At 44.9% G+C, this 26352-nt stretch overlaps 2 protein-coding genes across 8 annotated transcripts; one reads left to right on the forward strand and one right to left on the reverse strand.

Moving 5' to 3' along the window:
- The first annotated feature begins 120 nt into the window (after positions 1-120).
- tbx16l (T-box transcription factor 16, like) lies at positions 121-6541 on the forward strand. Of its 6 annotated transcripts, none has more exons than XM_077011668.1 (9): positions 121-1568; positions 1831-1996; positions 2366-2468; positions 2636-2800; positions 3066-3215; positions 3766-3836; positions 3923-3993; positions 4736-4967; positions 5069-5196. In XM_077011668.1, the coding sequence occupies exons 1-9, from the start codon at positions 1484-1486 to the stop codon at positions 5070-5072; spliced, it is 1047 nt and encodes a 348-aa protein (XP_076867783.1). In that variant the 5' UTR covers positions 121-1483; the 3' UTR covers positions 5073-5196. The 6 variants fall into 6 exon arrangements, with proteins under 6 accessions (XP_076867783.1, XP_076867778.1, XP_076867777.1 ...); XM_077011663.1 differs by having other exon boundaries at positions 124-1568; positions 4739-4967; positions 5064-6541; XM_077011662.1 differs by having other exon boundaries at positions 125-1568; positions 5064-6541.
- LOC143518846 (flotillin-2a) lies at positions 6120-25620 on the reverse strand. Of its 2 annotated transcripts, none has more exons than XM_077011669.1 (11): positions 25402-25620; positions 19234-19315; positions 15322-15412; positions 11170-11293; positions 10904-11022; positions 10641-10754; positions 10269-10388; positions 9774-9988; positions 9457-9640; positions 9062-9211; positions 6120-8771 (listed from the first exon to the last, which is right to left on the reverse strand). In XM_077011669.1, the coding sequence occupies exons 1-11, from the start codon at positions 25448-25450 to the stop codon at positions 8733-8735; spliced, it is 1287 nt and encodes a 428-aa protein (XP_076867784.1). In that variant the 5' UTR covers positions 25451-25620; the 3' UTR covers positions 6120-8732. The 2 variants fall into 2 exon arrangements, with proteins under 2 accessions (XP_076867784.1, XP_076867785.1); XM_077011670.1 differs by lacking the exon at positions 15322-15412 and adding an exon at positions 16087-16177.
- Between the last annotated feature and the right edge of the window lie 732 nt (positions 25621-26352).

A 26352-nucleotide genomic window follows, 5' to 3' on the forward strand; every position in this document is an offset into this window, starting at 1 on the left:
TTTGCAGGCCCAGGGGCCTGCATGGGAGTAAACTCAGTGCTCTCCTGTGGATACAGTCTCCCTGGTTTGGGTGGGGTGAGTGGGGGGGGGGGGGGGGGGGGTGTGCCCAGCACAGGGGCAGGACGCCCAGATAAGCAGGAGGGAGTCCTATCAGAGTGGCACCAGGCCGGGCCACACTAGCCCTGTTGCTCTTTATCTGCTGCTCACCAACAGGTGGAAGTTTCCAAGAAGTGAAGATCGCTTACCCTGGAGATTCCTGTGGCCGGCCAGACGTGAAGTACACTGGACATGGGCATGCAGAAAGGGCCTTTGATGAAAGTGCAGCATCTTGGCTCACCTGATACACAGCATGAGGCCTTGGAGCTATTAAAGTTCTACTCCTCTTAATTCTGTCCTAGGCCTGAGCACTAGAAACCTCATCAACAACCTGGCATTAAGCTTTCTAGTTTGGAGAAAGAAGCATGATCAAATGATCTGTAATCTTGTTATTTATGGCACATCCCAAATTGGTGTGCTAGTAGAACACTCAAATTACCAGTGACATTGTAATTTAGTTCAACTCTATATTTAATTAGACTTTTTGCAAAACTGGCTTGTGGCCTGGAGATCTCCTGTGGATATTTCCTGCAAGAAAGTTTCATGTTTATGCGAGGAATTAAGAGCATAGGAAATGAAAGTCATCTTTTTTGATATGTTAATATCACATCTAAGCAGTTGTGGTCTATTTGTAGTGACCATTTTGTCTCCTACACCTGACCTTCCCTTTGAATAGAAGGCCAATGTTTTTATTGCTGGTGAATAAACTAGCAATGAGGCGTTTGACACAGTGGATCAATGTGATTGACATGGTTAAGCCCTAGACACTGAGATGGAGGAAAACGTCTTGCATTCAAGTGTCACTACCACACTTCCTACTATTGACCATCATGTCATGAAGGCCTCCTGTCTAGGCCTGGTCAATAAAGTGACCTTTAGTGCAAACTGTCCTTTGCTGCAGCTCCTAGACTGTTTGTAAGGCACTGACACAAGAACTTGGCTAGTTGTGGCTGACCTGGGAACAGTACATCAAGGATATTTCAGGGTCAATAAAGTGGCATGGACAGCACCTAGCTTCCTGCAGTTATCAGGAGCCAAACTGCCAGGGTGATTAACACCTTCTGGGACATTTGGGGGTTGACGAGACCCTAAGTCTCTGAAGTGTGACCCCCCCGCCCCCAATTCTCCCCAAAAACAGAGAAAAGCAGCGTTTCTCAGACACCCTCTCAAGCATGATAGAGCAGTAAGCGTGAGCCCAGACTGGTGTGAGATGAAGCCAGATCAAAGGGGGGGGGGGGGGGGGTTGTTGCTGTAGGTTGATCTTCACACACCTCTTTCATGTGGGAAGGATGGGTATCCACCTGGGAAACGTCCCATCACATCCCATCTCCAACAGCTGACTCTCTGCCTGCAGCACGTAGGATTCAGTGACTCCTGCTTCAGAGCCATGTATGTCCAGGAGGAAAGACTTGCACTGGATTATCCTTATCCACTTAACTCTCTGGCAAACAGTTATGGATTCTATCCACAAGGTGAGTAATGTTTAATATGTATAATTCAACATTCAAGGTTAGCAGTGACATCTTAACTCTTGGCGATTTCTGTCTTTTTTTTGGGGGGGGGGGGGGGGGGGTGTTTGTTTGTTTGTTTGTTTTGGAATCCATGAGGATTTCAGCAATAGAATGGACACTGAAAACAAACCAAAAGACGACTATTGCATTTTATACAATGGAAAAACGAACGAAGTTTGAACGAAATAGCAGACACTTTTGAAATATTCGCTTTATTGGATAGAATGGAAGGACTCGATTCGCCGGAGCCAGTCCTGGGACAGCGCCAAGGGCAGCGGCGGGGAGGCAGAGCTGACCTCCCTCTCAGTTCACGTGTCGCTTCATGGGCGCGACCTATGGGACAAATTCAACAATATCGGTACGGAGATGCTGATTACCAAAACCGGCAGGTAATTCAAGATTTGACCTCAGCCCACACAAGATGAAGGGTTGCGTCCTTTTATAGGGTAGCCTACTTCCTGTATCTTTTGCGGATACCTTGAAATCAGCATATATCCACACTAATATTCTTTACGATTTTATCCATTAATAAAGCATGTCTGTAAAGACGCAGTTATTCACTAAGGTGGTGAACATAGGCTAATGGACGGAATAATCCCACTGAAGAGGTTGTCACTGCTAAACACTTTGTTCTGGCTGCACTGTCTGTTCTAATCAAAATTTAATGACCCTCTGTCGAAATGGTTCTTGCTCAAGCATCTTTCAATTAACTGACTATTTTAATGGCGTGGGTATTTTTCCTGGTTTATTCGTTTCAGACGCATGTTTCCCAGCTGCAAAGTCACAGTGACGGGGCTTAACCCGCGAGTCAAGTACGTGGTGATGATGGACATGGTGCCGTTTGATGATAACAAGTACAAGGTGCCTCCCTCCTTCGTTAGGCGCGCGCACAGGCACTGAGGCGCATTTCTTATTTTTTCGTCATTGAGTTTTAAATGTCAATTCTGAAACAAACAAAACGAAATGAATGAAGAAATCCATTATCACTGTTTTTGTATTGAAAACCCTTCTAACCCTCATTTCTGCAGTGGAGCATGAACCGCTGGGAGACAAGTGGCGCGGGCGAGCCTCGACTCCCGGACCGCTTCTTCATCCACCCCGACTCGCCCGCCCTTGGGGAGCGGTGGATGCAGTATCCCATCTCCTTCCACAAGCTCAAACTCACCAACAACGCACTCAACTCCAACGGCCTGGTTAGACCATTCGCACGATCTCACCAGGATCTTCGTTATCTTCCTACAAATCCCAAATCAATTGTGTTCATTTAGTTTTCTCAGTGTTCATGCAAGCCTGGTACTGCATGTAGTGTACTTTGAAAAAAACACACACACTTGCATAAAGGTGCACGCGTTGCATCTGTCATTGATTTCACTGATTACGAACAAGAAACGTTTTTGTTCAGAAGTCATATGGTCGCAATATGAGACGTTATAAAGCTTCTTTTTTATTTTGCCCCAGCATATTGTCCTCCATTCGATGCATAAGTACCAGCCCCGTCTGCATATTGTCCAGTCTCCTGACCCCGGCGGAGCCTACTGTGGGGGCTACCTGCGCTTTACTCTCCCCGAAGCGGCCTTCATAGCAGTTACAGCCTACCAGAACCACGAGGTGATATCAGAAAACATCAGTCAGTCAATAAACATTGGACATTATGTCTATTTGAGCGTTCTTTGCGCAAAAAAGGGCGTTTTATATCGCCAAATGAGAGAAGTGCCACAAATGTAGTCCTTGCTAACCACCCGCAGTTCACGAGAGTGGATTTGTTTCTCAAAGTGCCATCTGGTGGTTCGTGTGAGAATTCACAAAATCACTTTCACAAAATGGTTGGGTGCTGCTCAGAGAAAATGAAACCAGCCTTCTTTGAGATTCTCCCCCCACCCTTTATAATCATTTGCGAAACGACCCCGATATGTCTAAAAGATTTTGGCTCCATAATTAGTAAGTAATTAAGTCGAAATTAATTTAGCAGCGAATGACAGATCCATTGGGGTCACAATGACATTGATTACAATGAAAAGTCTTCTTTGAAGACAGTGCCAATTAGCTAAGTTCTTTCCTGCCTTTGTTTTGATCGGCCACATAAATCAGAGTGTGCTCATTAGTGAGAAAGTGATTAGAAAGTTTGTTGAGGGGTGCTTTACCATCTTTCCATCACCAGATCACCAAGCTGAAGATCAACTACAACCCCTTTGCCAAAGGCTTTCGTGACAATGGCCTTAATAGGAAAAGGTGACAGACACACAATACCTGGTTTATTGTATAATTTAAAATAAGGAAACATACACAGACAACGTTTCATCTTTTGTGCACATTAGGTTCAGAGACAAAGTTATGCAGGGCAAGCAACAACCAAGACATCAACCAAACAGGACCCAAAGCCATGAAGGTAGTGTTTGTATACTACAACACATCTGTCACACTAATGCAAAAAAACAACAAAAAAAACTTTGAGCATCATCTTATTTCTTAGTTGCTTTATTATTACTTTGTGTACCAGCTACATTTTTAAAAACTATTTCATGACTGAGACCTTCACTGTATTTGCAGAAAATTCCCATTCAGTGGTGTTAAAACATTCATAACTTATTTGAACACCTAAAGGTGTGTGTGTGTGTGTGTGTGAGAGAGAGAGAGAGAGAGAGAGAGAGAGAGAGAGAGAGAGAAAGAGAGAGAGAGAGGAAGAGAGAGGGAGATGCTGCCTCTTGGTCTTTATGCATTGTACCTTGACATTACATTTATGCTTTGCATTTCTGACTACATATTCTGTTTTACTGCACTGTTGTAGATATAGTATAGTAATAGTATTCAGCAGGACTGATACAGAGTAAAATGTGCACCTCTCCCTCCTAACAGACACCACATTTGTATTGTAACTATATCTGTAAGCCATATATATCAATTCCAGAGCTCAGCTCCATTAAAACCATATTAGATATGTATGTTATACACAGCATAACTACAATATTTGAGAGCCATCAATGGTGGGTGACCACTGGAAGCTGTTATTAGTACAGGGCTTAGACTTAATTGGGTTTGATCCATGTGAGGATTAAGACTACCGAGGTATGGACAGACCAATGTCATTTCCTCGAATTTCCTAACAGGAGTATAAATTGATTGCTTCTCAGCAGCAGGGCCGTTGGACCCAGAGGAGGAGGCAGATGAAACCGTTTCCAGCTCAGTGGACTCCTCCAGGGCCTTGTGCCTGCCAGATATGAAGGAGCCTTCCTCAGCCATCTCTAACCCATTCATATGTGCCTTCATGAGCTGTGGGGGTGTGGGGCTGGAGACCTGGAGCCAGAGCCTGGGGCCCCATCAGCCCCCAAATACACCCAGCCCCAATTCTGGGCCCTTCGTCAGGTGAGGTGACAGTGATACTGTATGGCAAATTATATACGCTTCCTTTTGTGAAACTAATAGAGCTGCGGAATTGTTTGTGCTCCCTCTTCTGTCCAGGCCAGATGAAGCCAGACCGTCCAGGCTCCAGTATGTTTGTGCCAGTCTGCCAGTAAGCCGCACCACCCGAGCCCCATCCCCCAATGGGGAGCAGAGTTACCCCAGACTTCCTGCCCAGGATGGCATCCAGAACCCAACCGCCCATCACCACATCTGCCCCCTCCAGACCAAACTCCTCTTGCCCCAGCCAGAACCTCGTTCTGACCTGGAGCAGTCCCTCCCTCTGCCCCCCAAACTGAGGCGCATGCAGCTGTCCGAAAGCGCTCTCAGGAGCCTGGAGGAAAGCCCCGCTCTGGTCCACACCGGCCCGCGACCTTTGGCCGACATCCTGAACAGGATCCATGCTCAGGTGTCAACCTCCAGCAGCCCAGGCAGGACGTTGCAAGGCCAAAACGAGCAGGCGGCCTCGGGCTCGCAGAGGGAAGTGAGGCCCCCGTGCTTGCCAGCTGCTCAGGACTGTGGTGGAGGGTTTTGCACTGAACAATGCAACGGCCCATTCGATTGGCCAGGATTTACGGGAGGTGCAGGGGAGAGAGAGTACCGCTGACCTCAGCTCAGGTGCCATGATTCGCGGCAGTGGAGAGCGATGTGAAAAGGTTTATGGTTAGATAGAACTTTTAAAGACTCACAGGAAGAATACCGTAAAGGTCTGGCCAAAATCACCTTATACTATGTTTGCCATTTTCAGTGCCCTCTAGTATGTCTGTTGTCCAGATACTGTTTCTGCTTTTAAGGATTTTACATTACTGATACAAGTAGAAGTGTGTCTTCACAGAGAGGCAATTTGATCAACAGATGTCCAATACATTAGTCTTACTATAAGCCATCTAATTCAAATGCTCCTGCACTATTACATTCCCACTTAGTCTTGGTAGATGAGGAGTTTTAATGGATCAATTGTATGCATCAATTTTGTTTTTCTCACAAAGTTTAAATATAGCAGAACTGCAGTCAATTTGGTATTGCTATTAAAAATTTTCATTTTCAATGTCACTTCATTTTTAAGATCAGTCACACCCCAACTTATATGCACCATCCCCAGCAATCAAAGGCAAACATGTTTCCAACAGACAAATTTTATTGAGTAATCAGACAGTTTCTATACTAGTTGTCATACATACATGTTAACAATATACATATGAATGTACGCAGCGTGTAGGTATACAGTAACAAGGCATTTCACGTTTGATGACCTGCTGCATCCTCTGCATGAGCTTTGCAGCCTAGAAAACAATTTTCCTAGACAACTGGACAAGTATCTAAAGAAACACAGGGTAATAGAGAATTCTGTCACATCACGGGTTTATATGGGTTATTAAGGTTTAAACACGTCGACTCCACAAAAAGTTGCACAGTTTCTGTCGGTATTTATGCAGCATCTAGAAACAAGTGACAAAAGGACATATGATAGTCATACTCTGTTTCATCATATTTGTACTCATTGTCAATTCATTGTTAGCAAAGATCCAAGCACTTAGCATAGTGTGTCAAAACGTACTCTGATTTATAAATGATTATGGAAAAGCATCTAAAATGTCAAAACATTCCAAATAGGGAAAAAACTGGGATTGGTCGTATTTTTTCCACTAAATGTTTTTTAAAAGCTTTGTCCTGACAAACTGAAGAATGTAAAACCTTAAAACTCTCATGCCAGTCCTAATGTTGCCACCAACTGCCGCTCCCAACACGATGTTTAAGGGAGTCAGGTGCTTTTGGCATGGAGAGCAGACTGAGCACCGCACGGCTGGTGAGGAACCGTCACAACCCTGAACAAACATCCCTTCCAAAATTAAAAAGCTCACACAGAAAACATTTCAGTGTAGTTCTGGTCCTATTTGTCCTATTATCAGAGGTCCTTTATCAGTGTGCTGCTTCTTACAGAGCTGATGAAGGACCCCTGTCCCTACACTGATATTTTTAGTATTGATTATATCTTTAAGTACAAGACACTATAATAACTCCCTGGAATCATCTTCATATGTATTTCACATTCTGATTGTTGTACAATTGGTGCACAACATAAAGACCAAACATGAATAGCTAGAACAATAAAATGTTTCTTATCTCAAACATATAGGCTAAGATATATGCTAATTATTAATATCCAGCACAGATTAAAACTAGTTCACTTCTAGGGAATTCTTCTAAACTATGGATACTTAATAGATGACACATACTTCATTAAACTTTGCCCTAACCTTTCCCCAAAACATAACCTTTGACCTGATATGCCAAACCCTGAACTCAACACTGGCACCAGGAAGAGGTCTGGCAGGATTATACACTATGGCTGGACCTCTGGAGGTTAACATATGGAAGGATCAGAACCATCCCAATATCACTCTCTGCCTGCATTCAGTTCTTGCAATACCCTTCCATCCCTCCAAGAACATTGAGATTGTTTGAGACAGTAAGACTGCCTACACCTGCTGAAATGTAGTTTGAAGTCCTTTGGCTGTCAGACAAATATTTTTTATCCTTAGTGGCTAGTACATGCATCTAGCAACATCAATATGTTCTTTAAAAATGTAATAATATAACTATGACCTTTGCCAGCACTCAACAGCAGCTAGAAAAAAGCTAAAATGTTGGAAGTTGCATACAAATGCCGTACAGCAGCAGAGCAAATAGTCACTGAAGAAAGAAAAGACACCTGCAAACTAGACGTCACGGTTTAGTCCTAATGTTTAGGATGCCAGAGGTGTTGTACGTTCTACAGAAGAGTGGAAGCTTAGGACATCCAGTAACAGATAAACACGCAAAGGTACGTACATACAAAACCCCTCAAATGTGTACATTTATTTACAAAAACAGAAAAAAACCATGACAAATTGGAGTCTAATCCTATACAAGTATATCATATACTTGATGGGCAAGACCATATACATATATATGTTACTGTGTTACCTTTATAAATCTTCCATGCATATATCTGTAATCCATTTTGAACTCACCTTGCATATTGTTAGTAGTCTAAGTAGATTGCACTGTTGAATGCAATAACTTACACAAAGGTCACACAAAATCAAACAAGTTTGCCAAGAGCAAAATAACCCCTGTTCCATTGCAAAATAAGCCTGTTTCATTGAATCTCACATGACCGTAATATAAACATCTGCAGAACTGATGCGACAGTGTCACGGCTCATCTGAACCACGTTTACTTCCGAATGTAAACGTCATTAGCATCACATTTATTTACCTTTTTCGCAAGCCAGCATTTCCAGCCTGGGGCGGTGAGGAATAACCCCCAACCAGACACTGGATGGCTAAAAGTAAAAGTGGCGACCCAGATGAGCAGTAAAACCGAAGCCATCTGGGCAACTGTCTGAACTCATTCTCATATCGCTAGACAGCCATGCTGCAAACCTAAAGTGTGTGAACTGGTTCCGAACAAGAAAGAATGTAAAATGGGTGGAAAAAGATCAAGAAATTCCATAGGTATATAAGAAAGGATAAACCAGACAAAGTAAAGTCTAAAATCAAAAGAATATGGGCACATGCAGGTAGTCTGGTCCTATAGTTATAAGGCACCAGAGGTCTGGTAAAATAAAACCTCTCTTTTCAGTAGAGAAGGAGATTTTGGTTTTCAAGTATTTCTTTACGAAGGCATTCAAGAGTGCGTTGAACTGATGTGTAGAGAAGGCCAGAGAGTCCAGGGACGAGGTGTTCATGCCTGAGCACCAGCCATTTTCTGCAGCAAAGGCATCTGTAAAGTGGAAAATGGTTGAAATACAACTCAATCCAAACTTGTTTATAACTCAACACAAAGCCTGTGATCTGGGTCTGGCCACTGTAGCTTTATCCTAGCCAACCTCTCTGTATAAACTACAAAATACATACTATTCTAAACCTTTTCTAATGACTCTTTCTGAGAACGATGTAAATGTTCATGGTGGGTAAGAAAAAAAAATCACTGCTTTTCTATGTACAGATTCTGTATGTAATCTCTTAATGCGTTGAGCACAGTGATGTTCCTGATGCACTGGTGTGCTTCACCTTTGAGAGGTCCACTCCTGTGAGGGCGTTAACAGTGACTGGCAGCTCAGCCAAGAGGCGATTCACTTCCCCAGTCACACGGCTGCCATCGCCACTAAGAATGACAATCTCACTGGTCCTGGCCAAGGGCGCCGAAACCTTCCCAGCAATCTGTGCAGAGTTGGATCAAAAGGGTCACTGGCAAGGTAAGTTACATCTATTCATGTCTCAGTATAATGTATAATTAATGTATAATATTATAATAAATATTATATAAAGAAGTATAAGAACAGAAAAAAAGATTACATTACAAGTGCACATTTAATTACTGCAAAAACACACTGGTAGTATCTTGATACATAGGACACCCCAACACCACCTATCCAGACCCCTCCCATCCAGACCCCTCCCCCCACCTTGGGCAGGGCCTCCAGGACCAACGCGGTCTTTGCCGCTTCTCCGTACTGCTGGTAGGCCTCGGCCTTCAGCCTCATCTTCTCCGCCTCTGCCTTGCCCACCGCCTCGATGGAGGCCGCCTCCGCCTCACCCACGCGCCGGATCTTCTCCGCTTCAGCCTGCGCGGTCAGCACCTTCTTCACCCTGCGGAGGACCAGCGGCGCAGATTTAAGGCCATGTCCCCGGAAGCTTCTCTACCCTGTGGTTCACTGTCCATTCTGTCACGACCTAATCCACCCCCACCCCCTGCGCTTTACTTTGTTTCTTCACTACGTACTTCTGGCCTTCCGCCAGCTGCTGCATCTTGTAGGCCTCTGCCTCGGCGGGCCGCTTCACCGTGGAGATCAGCTCCTTGTCTGTGCGGTCGATCTCCTTCTCCTCGATGGTGATCTGCTTCTTTCTTTGGACCACCTCGATCTCGATCTCCTCCAGACGGATCTTCTGTTGCTCCTTGGCTGCCTGCAGCTCATATGCCAGCTGGGCCTCAGCTTTCTGACAGAGAGAGAGAGAGAGAGAGAGAGAGAGAGAGAGAGAGAGAGAGAGAGAGAGAGAGAGAGAGAAAGAGAGAGAGAGAAAGAGAGAGAGAGAGAGAGAGAGAGAGAGAGAATGGCTGCATATTACACATTCCAACTCTCCCTTGACAACAGTGATGGAGACTCATCTTGCCATTACAAACAAAATCCCTTGAAATAAAGCTCATCTTCAATCAATCCCACAGCCTGTTTTCAACCTGATTAAATCACACACTACTAATTCTGAGGGCAATCCATACTTTTGTATTAACTTCCTGGTTGAAAGCGGCTTTCTGCATCTCCAGTTCCCTCTTTGAGTCAGCCATCTTGGTGTCTGCCAGGAATTTAACATCCATCATTTCCTTCTTGCATTCTGCCTCCTGCAGAGAGACGGAGTGAGTCAGAGGGTGGACATACTCCATTTAAACAAACACACTGTGACATGTGTAAAGGTAAATGATGGCTATGAAGTGTATTATGTAAATGCACAACATTGCAAGCATAGACATGCACACGCACACACACACACACAGTATGACTGAGTGCTCAACATCTGATCTGATGAAGCAGTGGTCATCCAACATTCTTTCAATGACAGAGTCACACAGCGCACCACAGGTGCTCACACACACCCTGATTCCTGCATCTCGCTCAGCCTCTGCCACTCCGATGTCTGCATCTCTCTGCACAGCCGCTGTCTGGGTCTTTCCCAACGAGCTCAGGTAGTCCACCTTATCATAGACGTCCTATTGGAGGAGAACACACCCACCCACAAACAAAAACACCACATTTACTTGAAATGGTCCTCACTCCACAAACGTGACAGGAGGGGGGAAAATGAAACACCACAGAAACATAAATAAATAAAATCCAGCTCCAGTTTTGCACTGCTCACCTTAATAGTGAAGCTGAGGATCTCGATGCCCATGCGGCCCACGTCTGGGGCGGCCACCTCCCTCACCAGACTGGCAAACTGGTCTCTGTCCTGGTAAATCTGCTCCACCGTCAGTGTGCCTACAAGCACAGGGCCCTGGCTCAGCTAGGTCACCCAACTAAATGATGGCAATGAGCCACAACCCTCCTCACGCACGCGCTCATTTATCGGGGTGCGTGGAAAGAGGAGGCCGGCTGCTCGTGCCCAGGGGGGCGGGGCTGACTCACCCAGGATGGAGCGGAGATGACCTTCCAGAGTCTGCAGAATGACCCCTTTAATTTCCTGCACTGACTTGCCAAGGAACTGCTCACAGGCAAGGGACAGCAGCTCAGGGTCCGTCATTACCTTGACCTGAGAGCAGCGCATGCACACACACATACACACACAGACAGACACAGACAGACAGACACATGGGGACACACACACAGACACACACACACGCGTTCATGCACACAAAGGTGGGCACATTTTATTCACACAGCTAGAATCTCATTCTCCACATACCCACCTACACTTACACACAGAACTGATCTATTTTGCTAAAGGTCATTCTAAAAAGCCATAAGCAATGACATGTATATAAAAGAGTCCATTAAGTTTCCCCCTTTAATTCCCCCTCCCTGAGTGAACTGGAATGAGGAATGAACCTGCAGTCCTGGTCTCACCAGTGCTCGGCTTTTTGTTTTTGTTCAGCAATTGCAGTGTGGGAGCTAGAACAACATCTGTGGTGGGAATTAGGGGTAGGACACCAGCTCCCCTCACCTCCCCTCCCCTCACCTCCCCACTCCTCCCTTCACCACCCCTCCCCTCACCTCCCCTCACCACCCCTCACCACCCCTCCCCTCACCTCCCCTCACCACCCCTCCCTTCACCTCCCCTCCCCTCACCTCCCCTCACCACCCCTCCCTTCACCTCCCCTCCCCTCACCACCCCTCCCTTCACCTCCCCTCACCTCCCCTCACCACCCCTCCCCTCACCTCCCCTCACCTCCCCTCCCCTCACCTCCCCACTCCTCCCTTCACCACCCCTCCCCTCACCTCCCCTCACCACCCCTCACCACCCCTCCCCTCCCCTCACCACCCCTCCCTTCACCTCCCCACTCCTCCCTTCACCACCCCTCATCACGCCTCCCCTCCTCTCCCCTCCCCTCCCCTCCCCTCACCTACCCTCCCCACCCCTCCCCTCCTCTCCCCACCCCTCCCTTCACCTCCCCTCACCACCCCACACCTCACCTCACCTCCCCTCACCTCCCCTCCCTTCACCTCCCATTCTGTACACTCATATTGAATAGAGCAGGAATATGTACAGACTTCCCTGTTTTGTTTTCATTTAGTTTTGTTAATAAGCAGCTAAGTGGCCCAGACACATTAGGAATCCATCCCAGACATGCAGTGTGAATGAACTTCACCCCGAGGGCTAAGCAGAGCCCAAACCCCAATCCAAAACCTTCTTATTAACATTATTGGTAAACTCCTTGGAATGTAAACAAATGTGTAAATCAAAAGGCCCAAGGTTGCCTATCTAGTGGTGACACGTCCATGCAAATGGAATAACTAAAAGGTGAATCAGATTCTTCGTCCAGAGTACATGGTCGATCTTGCCATCTGCGGTTATGAAGCGGAAAGAGAGTGAGCACGCCCTTTAGATCAGATAGGGAGAATTATGGGCAGCACGTGGGCAAATTTGGGCTTCAGACAGAAGCTTCCTTTCTGAACTTGGGATGTGCAGTTATACAGGAAGCTGCCACACTCACAGATCAGTACATGAACCCTTCTTTCGCCAGGGAGTCGTGGTCGTCTGTGGTCGTACACTCGTGTACCAGGGCAAGTAAGGGTTCATGACCTGTAAGGTGTGTTTGGTTGGGCCATGTAGATGGGATGGGGAGTGTGGGACGCCATGCAAAACCAACAACACAAGCTGAATCCCCAAATGACTCCCTGGTGTGGATGCCAGACTCATGTACAATCTCTTTTATTAAATCTGTGTACTTCCACATACTAATGTAAACAGGTCTAAATGACTGTGGCTCAATATAGGATAAAAATGTTTGAATAGTTCATATTTTATTTTCAGAAAAGGCCACTCAAGGTCATCACAACTGAAATTGTAGTCTTGCTGTATACTATTTCACTGCACTGTTTAATACTATACATATAAGGGTATACACTGCTTTTAATACAATCAAGGGGGAGTCATTTTCGTTTCAGCTATGATCATCCATTCGGTCATGTCTGCCTAAGAAAGCCTAGCCAGTAAGACAGTGCACTCTCAAACACTGCCACCAGGGGGAGCAGTGCCCAGGCAGACACTCGAATGGCAGCTGCATGCAACTGTGAACACATGACATCATGTCCCATTACGAATAAACACGATCGTTCTCACAGCATGCTCACACGAAAGGACAGGGCAAAACGAGGAGGACAGTGGAAGAGATTCGTAAATAAACAAGGCCAAAGGAATAAATAATAACCCAGTCTGTCTTGGCTGCAGCTTCGGTTCGCTTTCTGTCGATACACGTTGTGGGTCTCGCCGTCTTGAAACTGGACCGAGCACCAAAAATCTCGTCTGGTAGTATTCATTTGTGTCCATACGAGCTGCTACCGCTACCACTGCTGGCCATCCGTTACAGAAAATTACAGCCATTCAAGCAGCATCAGAGGGCTATGGCACGAGTCCCTCTGCTCTGGAGAAATGCCTAAAGCAGCCATTACAGCCCATAAACTCAGAGACACAAAGGTCCCTGGTCACCATAGAAACTGCTTGTTTAGCCCCCAGTCTAATAAGATATGGCAGTTTGAGGTGGATGCTTGGTTGTGGTCCAGAAGGGTCTTCCTGATTCACAATGGCTTCATTGTCAGAACCAGAATGATGGCAGACGTAGGGCCTGCTGGACGGGAAGGAGCTCTACATCAGAACTGTGTGTGATAACACTGGATTTAATGTAATGAATGCCTGCTGGCCCACTTTAAGGAGCAGAACTGCACCCAGTGTCTTCCAGTCACTGTTAGCTTGTTAGTGCAGGAGCCCACTGGAATGAATGTTCATCAGATCAAAGAGAAATTAACTGGTGCAGAATTTGGTCCAGTCTTGCCTGACAGAGTTCATCCACATGGACACAGAACAGTGTGCCTTATAAATGTAAAAGTCTAAACACACAATAAAATGCAACAAAGGCATCCACAAAAACAAAAAGGAAGTAATGATTTGGGTCCAAACACTATGTGGTTGGACCCTAACAAATCAAAATCAATTATGTACCTATAATTGCCCTTCACTGCCCCTGAAAGTGTTTTAAAGACTGTGGCTTCTGTTAGCCTTGTTTATCTACTGTGATAACAACAAAAACGACCTGTGGTTACAAATTTACAAAGACTCACAAGAAAGTAAACTGCATTGGAAAGATCATCAGTGACCGAACATTGTGAATCAATCTTTTTACTTCAGCCCTTATTGAGTTTTAGGGATCTAACTATCTAAAGAAGTTACATTATTAGGCAACACTAAATATTTGCTAAGTACATTTTTAAATACAATTACTTTTAATAAAATCATTCATTATTAATTGTTTTTAGTCCTTACTGGCTTGGCTCAATTTAGCACAACATAACACCAAGTGTAAATGAACTCATTTCGTCATTCCCCAATCAAAACCCAGAATAGTAAGAGCGTGCAACTGACTGACCAATCAGAAAATGAGAGTGAGTGACCTTTACCCAAATGATAAATAAGGCATGTTTGGCAATTGTGTGACTGTTCCCTGGGGAACCAAGAAAGGGTAAAGCAGGCTGTGAATGAGGAGAAAAGGCCATTATAAGTGAGGGGCGGGGCTGTGTGGAAAGACCGTTATAAGTGAGGGGCGGGGCTGTGTGGAAAGGCCGTTACAAGCGAGGGGCGGGGCTGTGTGGAAAGGCCGTTACAAGTGAGGGGCGGGGCTGTGTGGAAAGGCCGTTACAAGTGAGGGGCGGGGCTGTGTGGAAAGGCCGTTACAAGTGAGGGGCGGGGCTGTGTGGAAAGGCCGTTACAAGTGAGGGGCGGGGCTGTGTGGAAAGACCGTTACAAGTGAGGGGCGGGGCTGTGTGGAAAGACCGTTATAAGTGAGGGGCGGGGCTGTGTGGAAAGACCGTTATAAGTGAGGGGCGGGGCTGTGTGGAAAGACCGTTATAAGTGAGGGGCGGGGCTGTGTGGAAAGACCGTTATAAGTGAGGGGCGGGGCTGTGTGGAAAGACCGTTATAAGTGAGGGGCGGGGCTGTGTGGAAAGACCGTTAAAAGTGAGGGGCGGGGCTGTGTGGAAAGACCGTTAAAAGTGAGGGGCGGGGCTGTGTGGAAAGCATCACATGGTGAGCCGAAGGCGTCTGGCAGTGAAGTGTGCTGAGGTTACCTGTGCCACCCCTGTGACTGTAAGAGCCACCCCCTCCGCTGTCTCAACATCCTCACACTTGGGCTGCAGGGTCATAATCTCTAGGGTTATCCTGTGGGAGACGCAGAACAAAAACAAAACAAAACAAAAAAAAAAAAAACATATTGCACTATGATCTGAAGGAAGGAATGGAGGGGAGACCGAAGGAAAGGAAAGTGGATAATCGGAGCACAACAACACACAGATCTGGCGGTGTAGACAACAGAGTACCAATCATTCACTCTCCAAAGATGGTCCAAGTGCATCGACTAAGCTGGAACAGATCTGAAGACACACTCAACTCCTCCCATCTAAATGTAGTCCTCATCCCAGGTTACACCTTTGTTGGGATGTCATTAGAGTCCCCGTAATTGTGCTAGTGGGTGTGTGTACTGATCCAGCAGTGGCGCGTCCTGAAGGCCTTGGAGTCGATGCACTTGGAGCCGCAGTGGTTAGCTGTGCTGCGTGACGGAGCAGCCCAAGCCGGCAGTGTTAGGGTCGGCCCACTCTCTCTCCCCTTCACGCCACACGAGAGCGGCACCGCGCGTGTGCAACACGGGCCACGGAGAAGCGCACGCGCACACAGAGCCAGTGAGCAGACGGCCCTCCCAATGCCCCCCGCTGTTGTGGCTTCCTGAAGCTGCTGCTGCCCTGCTGCGTTAGCCCTGAGCCAGGTGGACCCGTTTGTCTGGGGTGGTTTGGTTGTGTCTCCCCTCCCCCACCTTTGCTTGGACCGGGTTGCGTTACCTGAGCCACCCCGGTGACATCCAGGGGGACGCCCTCCGAGGTTTCGATATTCTCACAGCGACAGAGGATGGTCATTACCTCCAGAGAAAGCCTACGCAGGGAGGCGGGCGGGCCGAGGGCGGGCGGGGCGGAAGGGGAAGGAAGGGCGGGGTTAGCAGGACAGGCAGGACAGCATCATCACAGCATTTAAAGAACCACTTCAGGGATTGGCAGCGAAGAGTTGGGTAGTCAGAAGACAGAAATGCTGAGGTTAGCTTGCAATTTCGCTCACAGATCCGTCATGAAACACCTCCCATCTAATCAAATTTTTGTTAACACTTCTAGCCATGTAACAATAACCAGCTGTTTCACTCAACACAAATCACCTTTGCCACTTCACAGTTCACATGAATGAGCTGTCTAGAAGTATCTTCACTACTCCACATCTATATGAACTACAGCAACGGAGGACGTACATATCTCCACATTTGGTCATCCAAATAAAGACGTATGACTCATCATTTCTCAGGTCAGACTGCTTGAACAGCCTCACTTGTGAACAATCGTGCGAGGGGTCCTCACTCCCACGTGAGTCGATAAAAACAAACAATCATGTAGAAAATCTGTCAGACCCATGGCTATTTGAGAAGAGGTCTGTTCAACAATTAAGAAGCTGAAACTGTCAGCTTACACCAGATGCTTCCCAACGAGGGCTGCACAAAGTATCACTTGCTAACTGTTATCACAAAATAGTCCTTTGCAATACTGACATCACAGAAGGCACAATATGCAAACAAGGATATTTTATAATATATTTGAGAATCATAACTACAGCCGAATATATATATATATATATATATATATAAATAAAAATAAATATTTAATTAATATATACTGTATGTTTCTGTGATTAATATTGTAATTTTTAATTAAAAACATACTATGCTCCTGGGAAGCTAATTATCACTCCAGCACTATAAAATGTGCATTTAGAGTAGAATGATAATTTACCTACATACTGGGAGTAAATTGCAATATGTTGTAAGTCACTGGAGAAAAATGAAACTTGGCCTGGAACCAGTTTCCTAAATACTTCTGTGGAATGTGCGAGTTTGGTCAGGATACACATGGCACGCAATAATAAACACGGTGATTTGTTAGAGGGCTCATATCCACACCACCGCCTTCTGCAATGTCAATACATTATAATGCGATAATGACTGTCAAACAATACAGTGCACAGCATTAATTTTGGTATGTCTCATATGTCCCAGATCACAGCATTCAACAAATGTGAGCACATATGGTTAAACAAAAGAAGAAAAAAGGCAGTAACACATCACAGGCCTGACCATGTGTTTTTAATATAAGCTTTTGAATGTCTGCTGTGTGTAGTAAAACAGCTACAGCACGCTAGTCCATATAGCAGAGACCTTTAGCGATGTGGTTTGGTCTAAGGTAGGCTCGGGTTAGAAATGTGCTATAAAAATGTCTAAAAACGAACCCTCAAAGTTCATCACTTTGGCCAATGGAAAATCCAAAACTGCTCAACATGTCTTCTTATAGTGCAGTACTAAAAACTGAGACCTGCGTGGTCTCAAATTCTCTTCCACAGTGCTGGAATCATTTACACTTTCTCGCTCACTTGCAACCAACAAAATGCCTAATTTAATACTCCTTCCAAAAACCTTGAACCAAAACCTTGAACCTGTTTGCTAAACGCTATTAACTATTAGCTATTTCCCCAAGGTAGAACCCGACACGAAGCTACTATACGTCATCAGAAGCTGAAGAGTGCAGGGCGTGGCCTACAGGGCCTGATGCACTGCAGACACACGCACAGCCCTCTTGTCCAGGCCCATCTAATTACATTAGCACAGCACTGAAAGCACTAAGCAGGCTGTTGGGCTGTACAGCAGACAATGGAGGGAGGAAAGGACCTGCGGCCCCGCCCCCAACAGCCCCGCCTCCCGCGACAGAGTGCCGGGACACAAAGCTGTGGCCATACAACAACAAATACAATATCATTCTACTCGAAGATATGATGGCTATCACAATATTATTATTACAGCAATTATATTATTAAGTTGAGTTGTTAATGGAACATGTTGTTGTCATTAACTGTACGACGGTATATGCTACAAAAAGCTTATTGCAACATAGTTTACAGCAAATGTGATAACACATGATATTGCCCATCCATATTAACTCATTACTGCAGTCGGCTGGACTGCGTGTGGAAACTCCTGCTTGTAACACAGACTTCCATACATACACATAATGGCTCTGGGCTCCAAACTCCCCTCCCCTCAGCACAAGCAGCGTTGTGTCAGCACACTCCCCTCAAGATCAGCACAGCCACAACACTAAGATCTGCTCACAGAGCACTCAGCCCAAGATCCCAACCAAAGCATTTCAGACAGAAGACGAGGGTGAGTTCAACACAGAACAAGGCAGGTTAGCAAAGAGCATTAACAGTTAACAGGAAGACACCGAACAGCAATTCAGGGAAACGTAAAAAAAAAAAAACCCCGAACAGCAGGTTTGCGTTTTAGTAAATCGAGACATTGTTAACTTTAGGGAAAGATGTTTTTATGTAAAAATGTACAATACATTTTATTTTAGTGATAATCCAAGCACTGGCCAAAGGTAGTTTTCCCAGACCTCTCTGGTCCAGGACTAAATGTAAAGTTATCCCTGGTCCAGGACTAAATGTAAAGTTATCCCTGGTCCAGGACTAAATGTAAAGTTATCCCTGGTCCAGGACTAAATGTAAAGATCTCTCTGGTCTAGGACTAGCTTAAGGCTATAGCGGGTCCTGGTCTGTTGGTCTGAGTAAAGTGCAGCTGTGCTCCATTAGGCTTTGCAACAATATTAACCGTGTTTGTTTTTCCATGGACTACAGTGTGTGCGTGTAGGAAGAGCAGTGAGCTGATGTGCTGATGAACTGTCTGTATACATGCAGGATACACACTCTGTGGGTCTCTGGCCTGGCTCCTACTCTGATCTAACTCTGTGCTCTAAACACTGTTCACTCAACACCAGCACAGAAGGGCCTTCTCCTGCCTTACCTACTGCTTCAGTAATGAGGGGGCAGTTTATTGTTATTCCAACATTTGAAGCTGGCTCATTGCAAAGATTGATGAACTATGAAAGAAAGGAGCTTACTTCTGTATGTCTGTGAGGAGCCACCATGCCCACGCCCACCCACCTACTGTATAGGTCTTCTGGTCAGACCCACAGCAGCCACCTAGGGAAAGAAGACAGGGACAAAATTAAAAGTGGGTCAAACTGGACTTGTTTCCTGTTAATTGATCCAGCATGTCAGTTTAATCATTTTTAAAATATCTTGCATTTCTACTTTTCTTTGCCTACATAAGTCATCGTTTCCATCTCCTATCACATGCCCACACAGTGGTAAAGCTCTGGCACTTTGAAGAGCTTCAAGCATGCTGAAAACAAGTGTGAAAACCACAGCTCAGTTGGCCTTCACCCAGTCTCCCTCCCCTTCACCCAAACCCACTTCTGGCCTTGTGACTGCAGCTGCATGTTAAAGTAGGTCTCCTGACACCAAATCTCTCCACAACTACAAGGTTGGTGAAACCACAGCACTTCAAATGTGTATGAATGTAATTTTCTCATCAAGCCAATCTGCAACGCAAATGTCTTCAGACTTTTGGTCTTGGTCAAGAGAACATGTTGCAACATACTATGGACTGCACAATATTAACCAAAATGTCACATGCAGTTAGAGTGCTACTACTGCGGTTAATTTTGATGAACAGTAACTAGCAGTGTCAGATCATTACAGCAAGTATTATATTTTAGTTCACGTACTTAACGCTACTAACCATGCTATAGAAATGCCTTTTCTATATGAGATTTATGGGGCTGAGTCTGTGGTTTGTGAAGCTCAGTCTGAACCTCAGTTCCATCTATACGGCCAAGATCAAATCTGATCTCCACACTAATAGCATACAATACCCAAGCTTCCTGTAAATCTGTGGATGGCTCTTGTATATTTGTGGATGGCTTTTAATCCTGTGACTAGTAAAAAGGACGAATTTTCAAAAGCATCTAAAGTCCCGTGTCACCTACAGCCTATATACAACTTTTTTTAAGGCCCCGTCTGTCTGACCAGGAAGCTGGAGTTCATTGTTCCTCCTACAATGATAGTGGACGTTTCCCCTTTCATGCTGACCTAGACCAGTTCGAAACTTTCATTATGGCTGAATTGGGGGTGGGGTGGGTGTAGGGAGGGATTAATTGTCAGATGGATCTGGGGGACGAGGGAGAGAAGAACTGGTCAACTGGCTGATCCAGCACACCTGGGCCTATTGATTCTCTCATAATGCCAGATAACTTTCTTCAATGCTTTTTGTGTTTTGTATGATGCAAGAAAAACAAATCTATAAGCATTCTTCTTGCTTATTCAAACTTGGCATAGGGGAACAAAATCTGTCCTTAACCAGCGTAAAAATGTGATGTTCTACTTAGACGAATTTACAAGGAAGTCTGCTAGTAGTATTTAACTAGATGAATTCTTGATTCAGGCTGATCCCTTCTGTTGAAACAATGAACCAACCTCAATATCTGTCTAGTAATTAAGGACGTTTTATGTACTTTTGTTTAAATATACAAAAACATGAGCTACAGGACAACTTGTTCCTACATGCCTACTCAGAAATGTCTGTAGTGTACAAACATTCCCACCACACTCAGCCTTCCTGACTAGCCCCTCCCCCCTCCCACACACACGGTTCTTATCGGAGTTCCTCACACAGACATTGTTGTGTGACAGGCTTAGCGTTCCAGGGCTCACTGTCATGAGATCACAGACACAGGCAAGCATGCGAGTCTACGGTCATAGGATCCAACACTAGCTTACCCTTCAAATAAAGTCCTGGGTTCGCGAGTTAGCAGATTTTGTCAACTTTAGCAGGAAGGGGGAGTGTGGGAGTATTCCTGGCCCACACTCCAATATGAACAAACACAACCCATATGAATGTTTTGATTACACCAGTCACAGCGATAAAGTGTCATATGGTATTTTAGGCTACTAGAGCAGAGCTTGGATGTAAAGGATCACTTACACATCCTGTTCCACTATAGGGCACCTCAATCAAGCCCTGCAATCTACTTATGGGGAAGTGCACCACAAAGCACATCTGATGCCTGTTGGATGTGAAACCCGCTCGTGGTATGTAGTTTTGTGTTGTTGGAGGCAGGAAAAACTGCAGTTTATTCAACTGGTTTAAATACAGGTTATTAACTTGCTATTGGCTGGACCCACTGCAGTTTGCCTTACAGGAAGACCAGGTCCACTACACACTGCCCTCTCCACACGTAGGTGAGAATGCTGTGTGTTGATTACAGCTCAGCTTTCAACACCACTGTGTTCCTCTGTGGATGGACACTCGGTGGCGAGACCTGGGCCTGAACAGTGACCTGTGCAGCCGGATCCTTCACTTCCTGACAGGCCGACGCCAGGTGGTCAGCATCTCCTCATCCTCACTGACCCTCAACACTGGAGCTCCTCAAGGTTGCGTTCTGAGGCTTCTCCTTTACAGCTTGTGCACACACGACTGTACAGCCACACACAGCGCAAACGCAGTCATTAAATTTGCAGATGACATGGCCTACAACAACTGCGAGACAGCCTACAGAGAGGAGGTCACCATCCTGTCAAACTGGTGCCAGTAAAACCTCTCCCTCAACACTGGCAAGACCAAGGAGCCAATAGTGGAGTTTAGGAAGCAGTAGTGCACGCCCCATATCATCACAGACGGCACCACAGGAGAGAGTCAGCAGCTTCAAGTTCCTGGGTGTTCACATCACAGAGGAACCCTCATGGTCAGAACACACGACAAGGGTGGTGAAGAAAGCACAACAGCATCTCTTCTTCTTCAGAGGGCTAAAGAAGTTTGGCACGAACCCCTGCATCCTCAGAACATTTTATACATGCACTGTGGGAAGCATTTTGACAGGATGCATCACTGCCTAGTACGGGAACTGCAGCAGCACCCTGGAGCGTAAAACTCTACAGAGGGTGGATCGGATATCCCAGCACATCACCGGGGTTCAACTGCCAAACCAACTGTACACCAGCCGCTACCTGAGGAGGACCACCAAAATCTTAAAGGACTCCACCCATCCAAGACAGCTTTTATCCCAAGGCCATCAGACCTGCTGAACAGCACACAGTAGGACTTCAACTCAGTCACTTGTTTAATATATGGTGCTAGCATGTACATACGTCACATTGTACATATTTATATTTTGTATTTCTTTTATTCTGTAATGCGTGTTTGCACATATGATGGACACCTGTGCTAATGTGACGTGACAATAAAAAGTGATTTGATTGTTTTTGTTGCTAATTAGTTTGTTCAGTGACCAACATCATGAGGTGCATCACTACTGATTGTACCCATTATAGCTACAAGAATATAACAAATACAGCCCAACAACAAAGCCAAAGCAATCCATACCAGAACCTCAAGTTCATACTCATACGCAAACACGTCTCTGAATGATATTTCCACAACAACTTCCCAAATACCAATTGTTCCATAGGCATGAACATGTCCAGGAAGAAGACCCAAGACAGCAACTAAACACTTTTGCTTTATAGAATCCTTTTTCTGAAAGTAATTACAAGGAGCATTTCTGTCCACCAGCCATGGCCTCTGCATTCGATATGTCCAATTAGTATTTTGCCACTGAATGAGTTTGGTGGGTGTGTGGAACAGTATTATTTGAACTAGGTTCAAGTAATTATTTACGTAATTGATGTTACGACTGTCTGAGGTACGTAGAAATCACCCAACACATAGAAGGGGTGAAATGTGAAATAAATAACTTCCGAATAAGCCGTTACATAGCTGAGCCAAACATGCCCTAGCTAGCTATGATTTAATGCTTCTTTAATATGGTAGATATTTATGGTAACTCATCTTTGGAGGCATGTGTAATACTACCTGTTGGTGGCCACTCATCTTTCTTTCACAAAAGGAAGGGGGGAGGTGTTAAAATTTCCACCTCACTGCATCTTAGCAAGAACGATAATGGGTTCCAAAACAAACACATGCCACTTCAAGGCCACAGGATATAGGATAAGAGATGTGGTACTGCACTTAGTGTGTGCTAGGGGACCTCCGAGTGGGACACACAGCTCAGCTGTCAGCAACAGCTGCAGCCAGAATGGCAATTCTGCACAGTGCTTCAGGACGGGACTCGGCCCTGCTGGCTTACACAGCAGGGGAAGGAGTGTGTGTGTGTGTGTGTGTATGTGTGTGGGGGGGGGGGGGGGGGGGTGCACTTCCAATTGAAGTCCATGTGCACGACAACCATGCAGGGCCCTCATCAATACAATGTAGCAGCACATCCCAGTTTCCTGTTTCAGGCCGGGGTGAGGGGAGAAGCCAGACCAGTAGCTCATATCACAAGGGCATTGTGTTCACCATTATCAGCTGTAAACTACAGTACAACCGGCAAAACAAAACAGCTCTTCAGGTTGAATGGCAACAATAAAAGAATGGCAATGTATTAAATGATCAAAGTAGGTAAGCAGCAGCTTCACTTGAATAAAAGTGAACAATGCTAATCTGAGCCCAGCTAAGTGGAAGACACCTGTTCCACTGTTCAGTACAGTGCATAGCACGGTATCTAATGCAGTGCACATCTGTGTATATTCCTTGTATATCATACATATATTATGTACTGTGAGCATCACTGTTGGGTAGACCATATGCGTAAGTTTTTCACTTGCATGTAGTGTAGTGATGTGCCACTAAAACATTTGAATCATTTAGGTACTAATTATAAATGTGTATCAGCAGCCACAGGCCAAAACACACATCTACGGCCAAACACACACACACACCCAATACCAAGTCTATTGATTTTATATTGACCAGATTGGCTCAGCCAAGACTTATTAAACAAACACTTACTCTAGAACCACTATCGCAATTAAATACCGTTTCAATGGTTGATTTATCAAACCCAATATATTTATATTTTCACCAACAATTTCTTTTTGTTTTTCCTATTTTTGCACTACTGAATGGCAGCTCGCATGTTTGTCACTTTCTTATGGTTGTAAGAAAGATGCATTTCCAATTTGATGTGGTTCCAAGACAGTTACACTGTGTGACATTGTAAGCAAGTGCTGAAAACTCCAAAACCTCATGTCTGGTAAATAATGTAGAAAACTTGTAGACATTCATGCCTAATGAAGATTGTCTAAATGATTTACATAATCCTAAACATTATTTTGCATGAACTAGTTGAAACGACTTAGGTCATTAAAGTAGGCCATGTCTTGTGACTAAATGATATGGATGATTTTGAAAGACGATGGTTAGTCAATACTGGGAACCTTCTTTAAAAAAGAAATTCAAAACTCACTCATTTTAACCAGTTTGACAAATGTATACCCATGGTTAACTCATAATAACCAAACGTTCATGTTTAAGAGCATCTTGGAATGTCAGGTTATAAACATTGGCTTGAATTGAAGTTTTAAACACATGCTTTAGTACTATAGCTTTTCAAAAACATTTTCCCCAAAATATTCGCTTCCTATTAGGAAATCAGTATAGATTAGTGAACCAACAATTTCCTTTATCACTAAAACACAAAACATTCTTGACGATCAAACATTATTGATCCGAGTCATATTGTACTAATAGCACACAGACGGCCCATTAACATAGTAACATAATAACGCCACATGAATAAACCACGTTAGTAAGCGATCTAAATAATAACGTGTCGCCCAAGCAACATTATAAGAAACAGACGAAACATAAAACATCGTTATTATCATCTACATCATTTGGCAAGGACACCAAACCCAGTGAGGTGCCGCCTACACTACCAAACACAGCGAGGTTAGCTCACTACAACCATTCACGGTCCTCTCGCAGATATCTGGGGGCTCCCCACACTGTTTGGACGTATGTGGTGCAGCTACACCTTCACTACACCTTCACTGTACGCCATGTACACCACCACCACCACCGCCCAGTGAGCAATACGGAGATTTATCAACACACTTCACAACTAACGTTAACCAGCAGGTCCCTCAGCTAGCACTAGCCAGCTAGCTAGGGGCCTCGCTGTGTGGACCTCAAGTAAAAACTATTACGCAAAAAGGTGAATTAAACAGAAATGGTGAATTCAACGGTCCGAATGTAAAACTGATGGTTAGACGACAATTCGGTCCGTTTATAACATTTTAAGTTCAGTTACCATAGCCGTCGACCGCTATTAACAGCGTTAGTATAAATAGCCCCATATTTAGCCGTGGAGAAATGTCTCCTTTGATACCTGAGACAACCAAGGCCTCGTTTGGTCCAACTGTGTGACAGTTTCCCATTTTTGTCGTCTCAAGGGCTTCAATGACACGTCCAAAGATACGTTTAAGCAGCCCTCCTTTCAAAACAACTCCGTAGCAGCGAACAAAACACGAAAATGGCGAGACAGGGCGCTCCAAACGAGTCACAGCAATTGATCGTGGGGAACTAAGATCCCAGTTTTACTCCGGCTCCGCCCACCTCCCCTAATGACTTCACTATGACTTCAATAGATAAACACTGGGTGATCCCCGCGCCGCCCACGGGGGGGCGCCCTCGGACCTCGTCATGTAGCGCTTTCTAATCATCTTTATTCGAGTTGACTCATTTTCATTTTCATAGAAATAAAATTAATCAGTCATTTTAAAATTGTTGTCATACAATGACAATAATCAAAGCCATTTTTGTTCTAAATATGTTGTAATAGCGACATAACCGTAAACTATACGCTATAACCTGAAAGTCTCATTAGAGGCGTTTTATGTTATGAGGAGGTCCAAAACATAAACAGTTCACGCACGTGTGTGCGTAGAGTTTTGCTCATTATTGCAGAACTCGCGCTCAACCTGGATGCGGCCCATGCGATAACAGTGACAGCTTCTAGAGAAACAATAATGTTTCAGACAGGAAGTTGAGGAATAATGTGAAAGGAAGGTGAATATAAAAAACTCTTATGTTGCTTTTTATGCTTTTCTCTCTACTCTAGTTTTTGCCACACATTTTCAGCCATTTTCTACCCTGGTAATCAGTTGTCTTCAATCGTTTGGTCAAAAACTGACCATTGATGAAAATGTGGAAGATTGCTATCAGAAATAGTTCATGGTAACACATGGGCTACAATCTTGTTATTATTCACACGTAAGGCCTTTTGTAATATATGAATAACTGTTTCTAATAAAATAAAAATTTTTAAATCTTTATGTCC

The sequence above is a fragment of the Brachyhypopomus gauderio genome, chromosome 7 (genome assembly GCF_052324685.1).
Source record: "Brachyhypopomus gauderio isolate BG-103 chromosome 7, BGAUD_0.2, whole genome shotgun sequence".
NCBI classification, from domain to species: domain Eukaryota; kingdom Metazoa; phylum Chordata; class Actinopteri; order Gymnotiformes; family Hypopomidae; genus Brachyhypopomus; species Brachyhypopomus gauderio.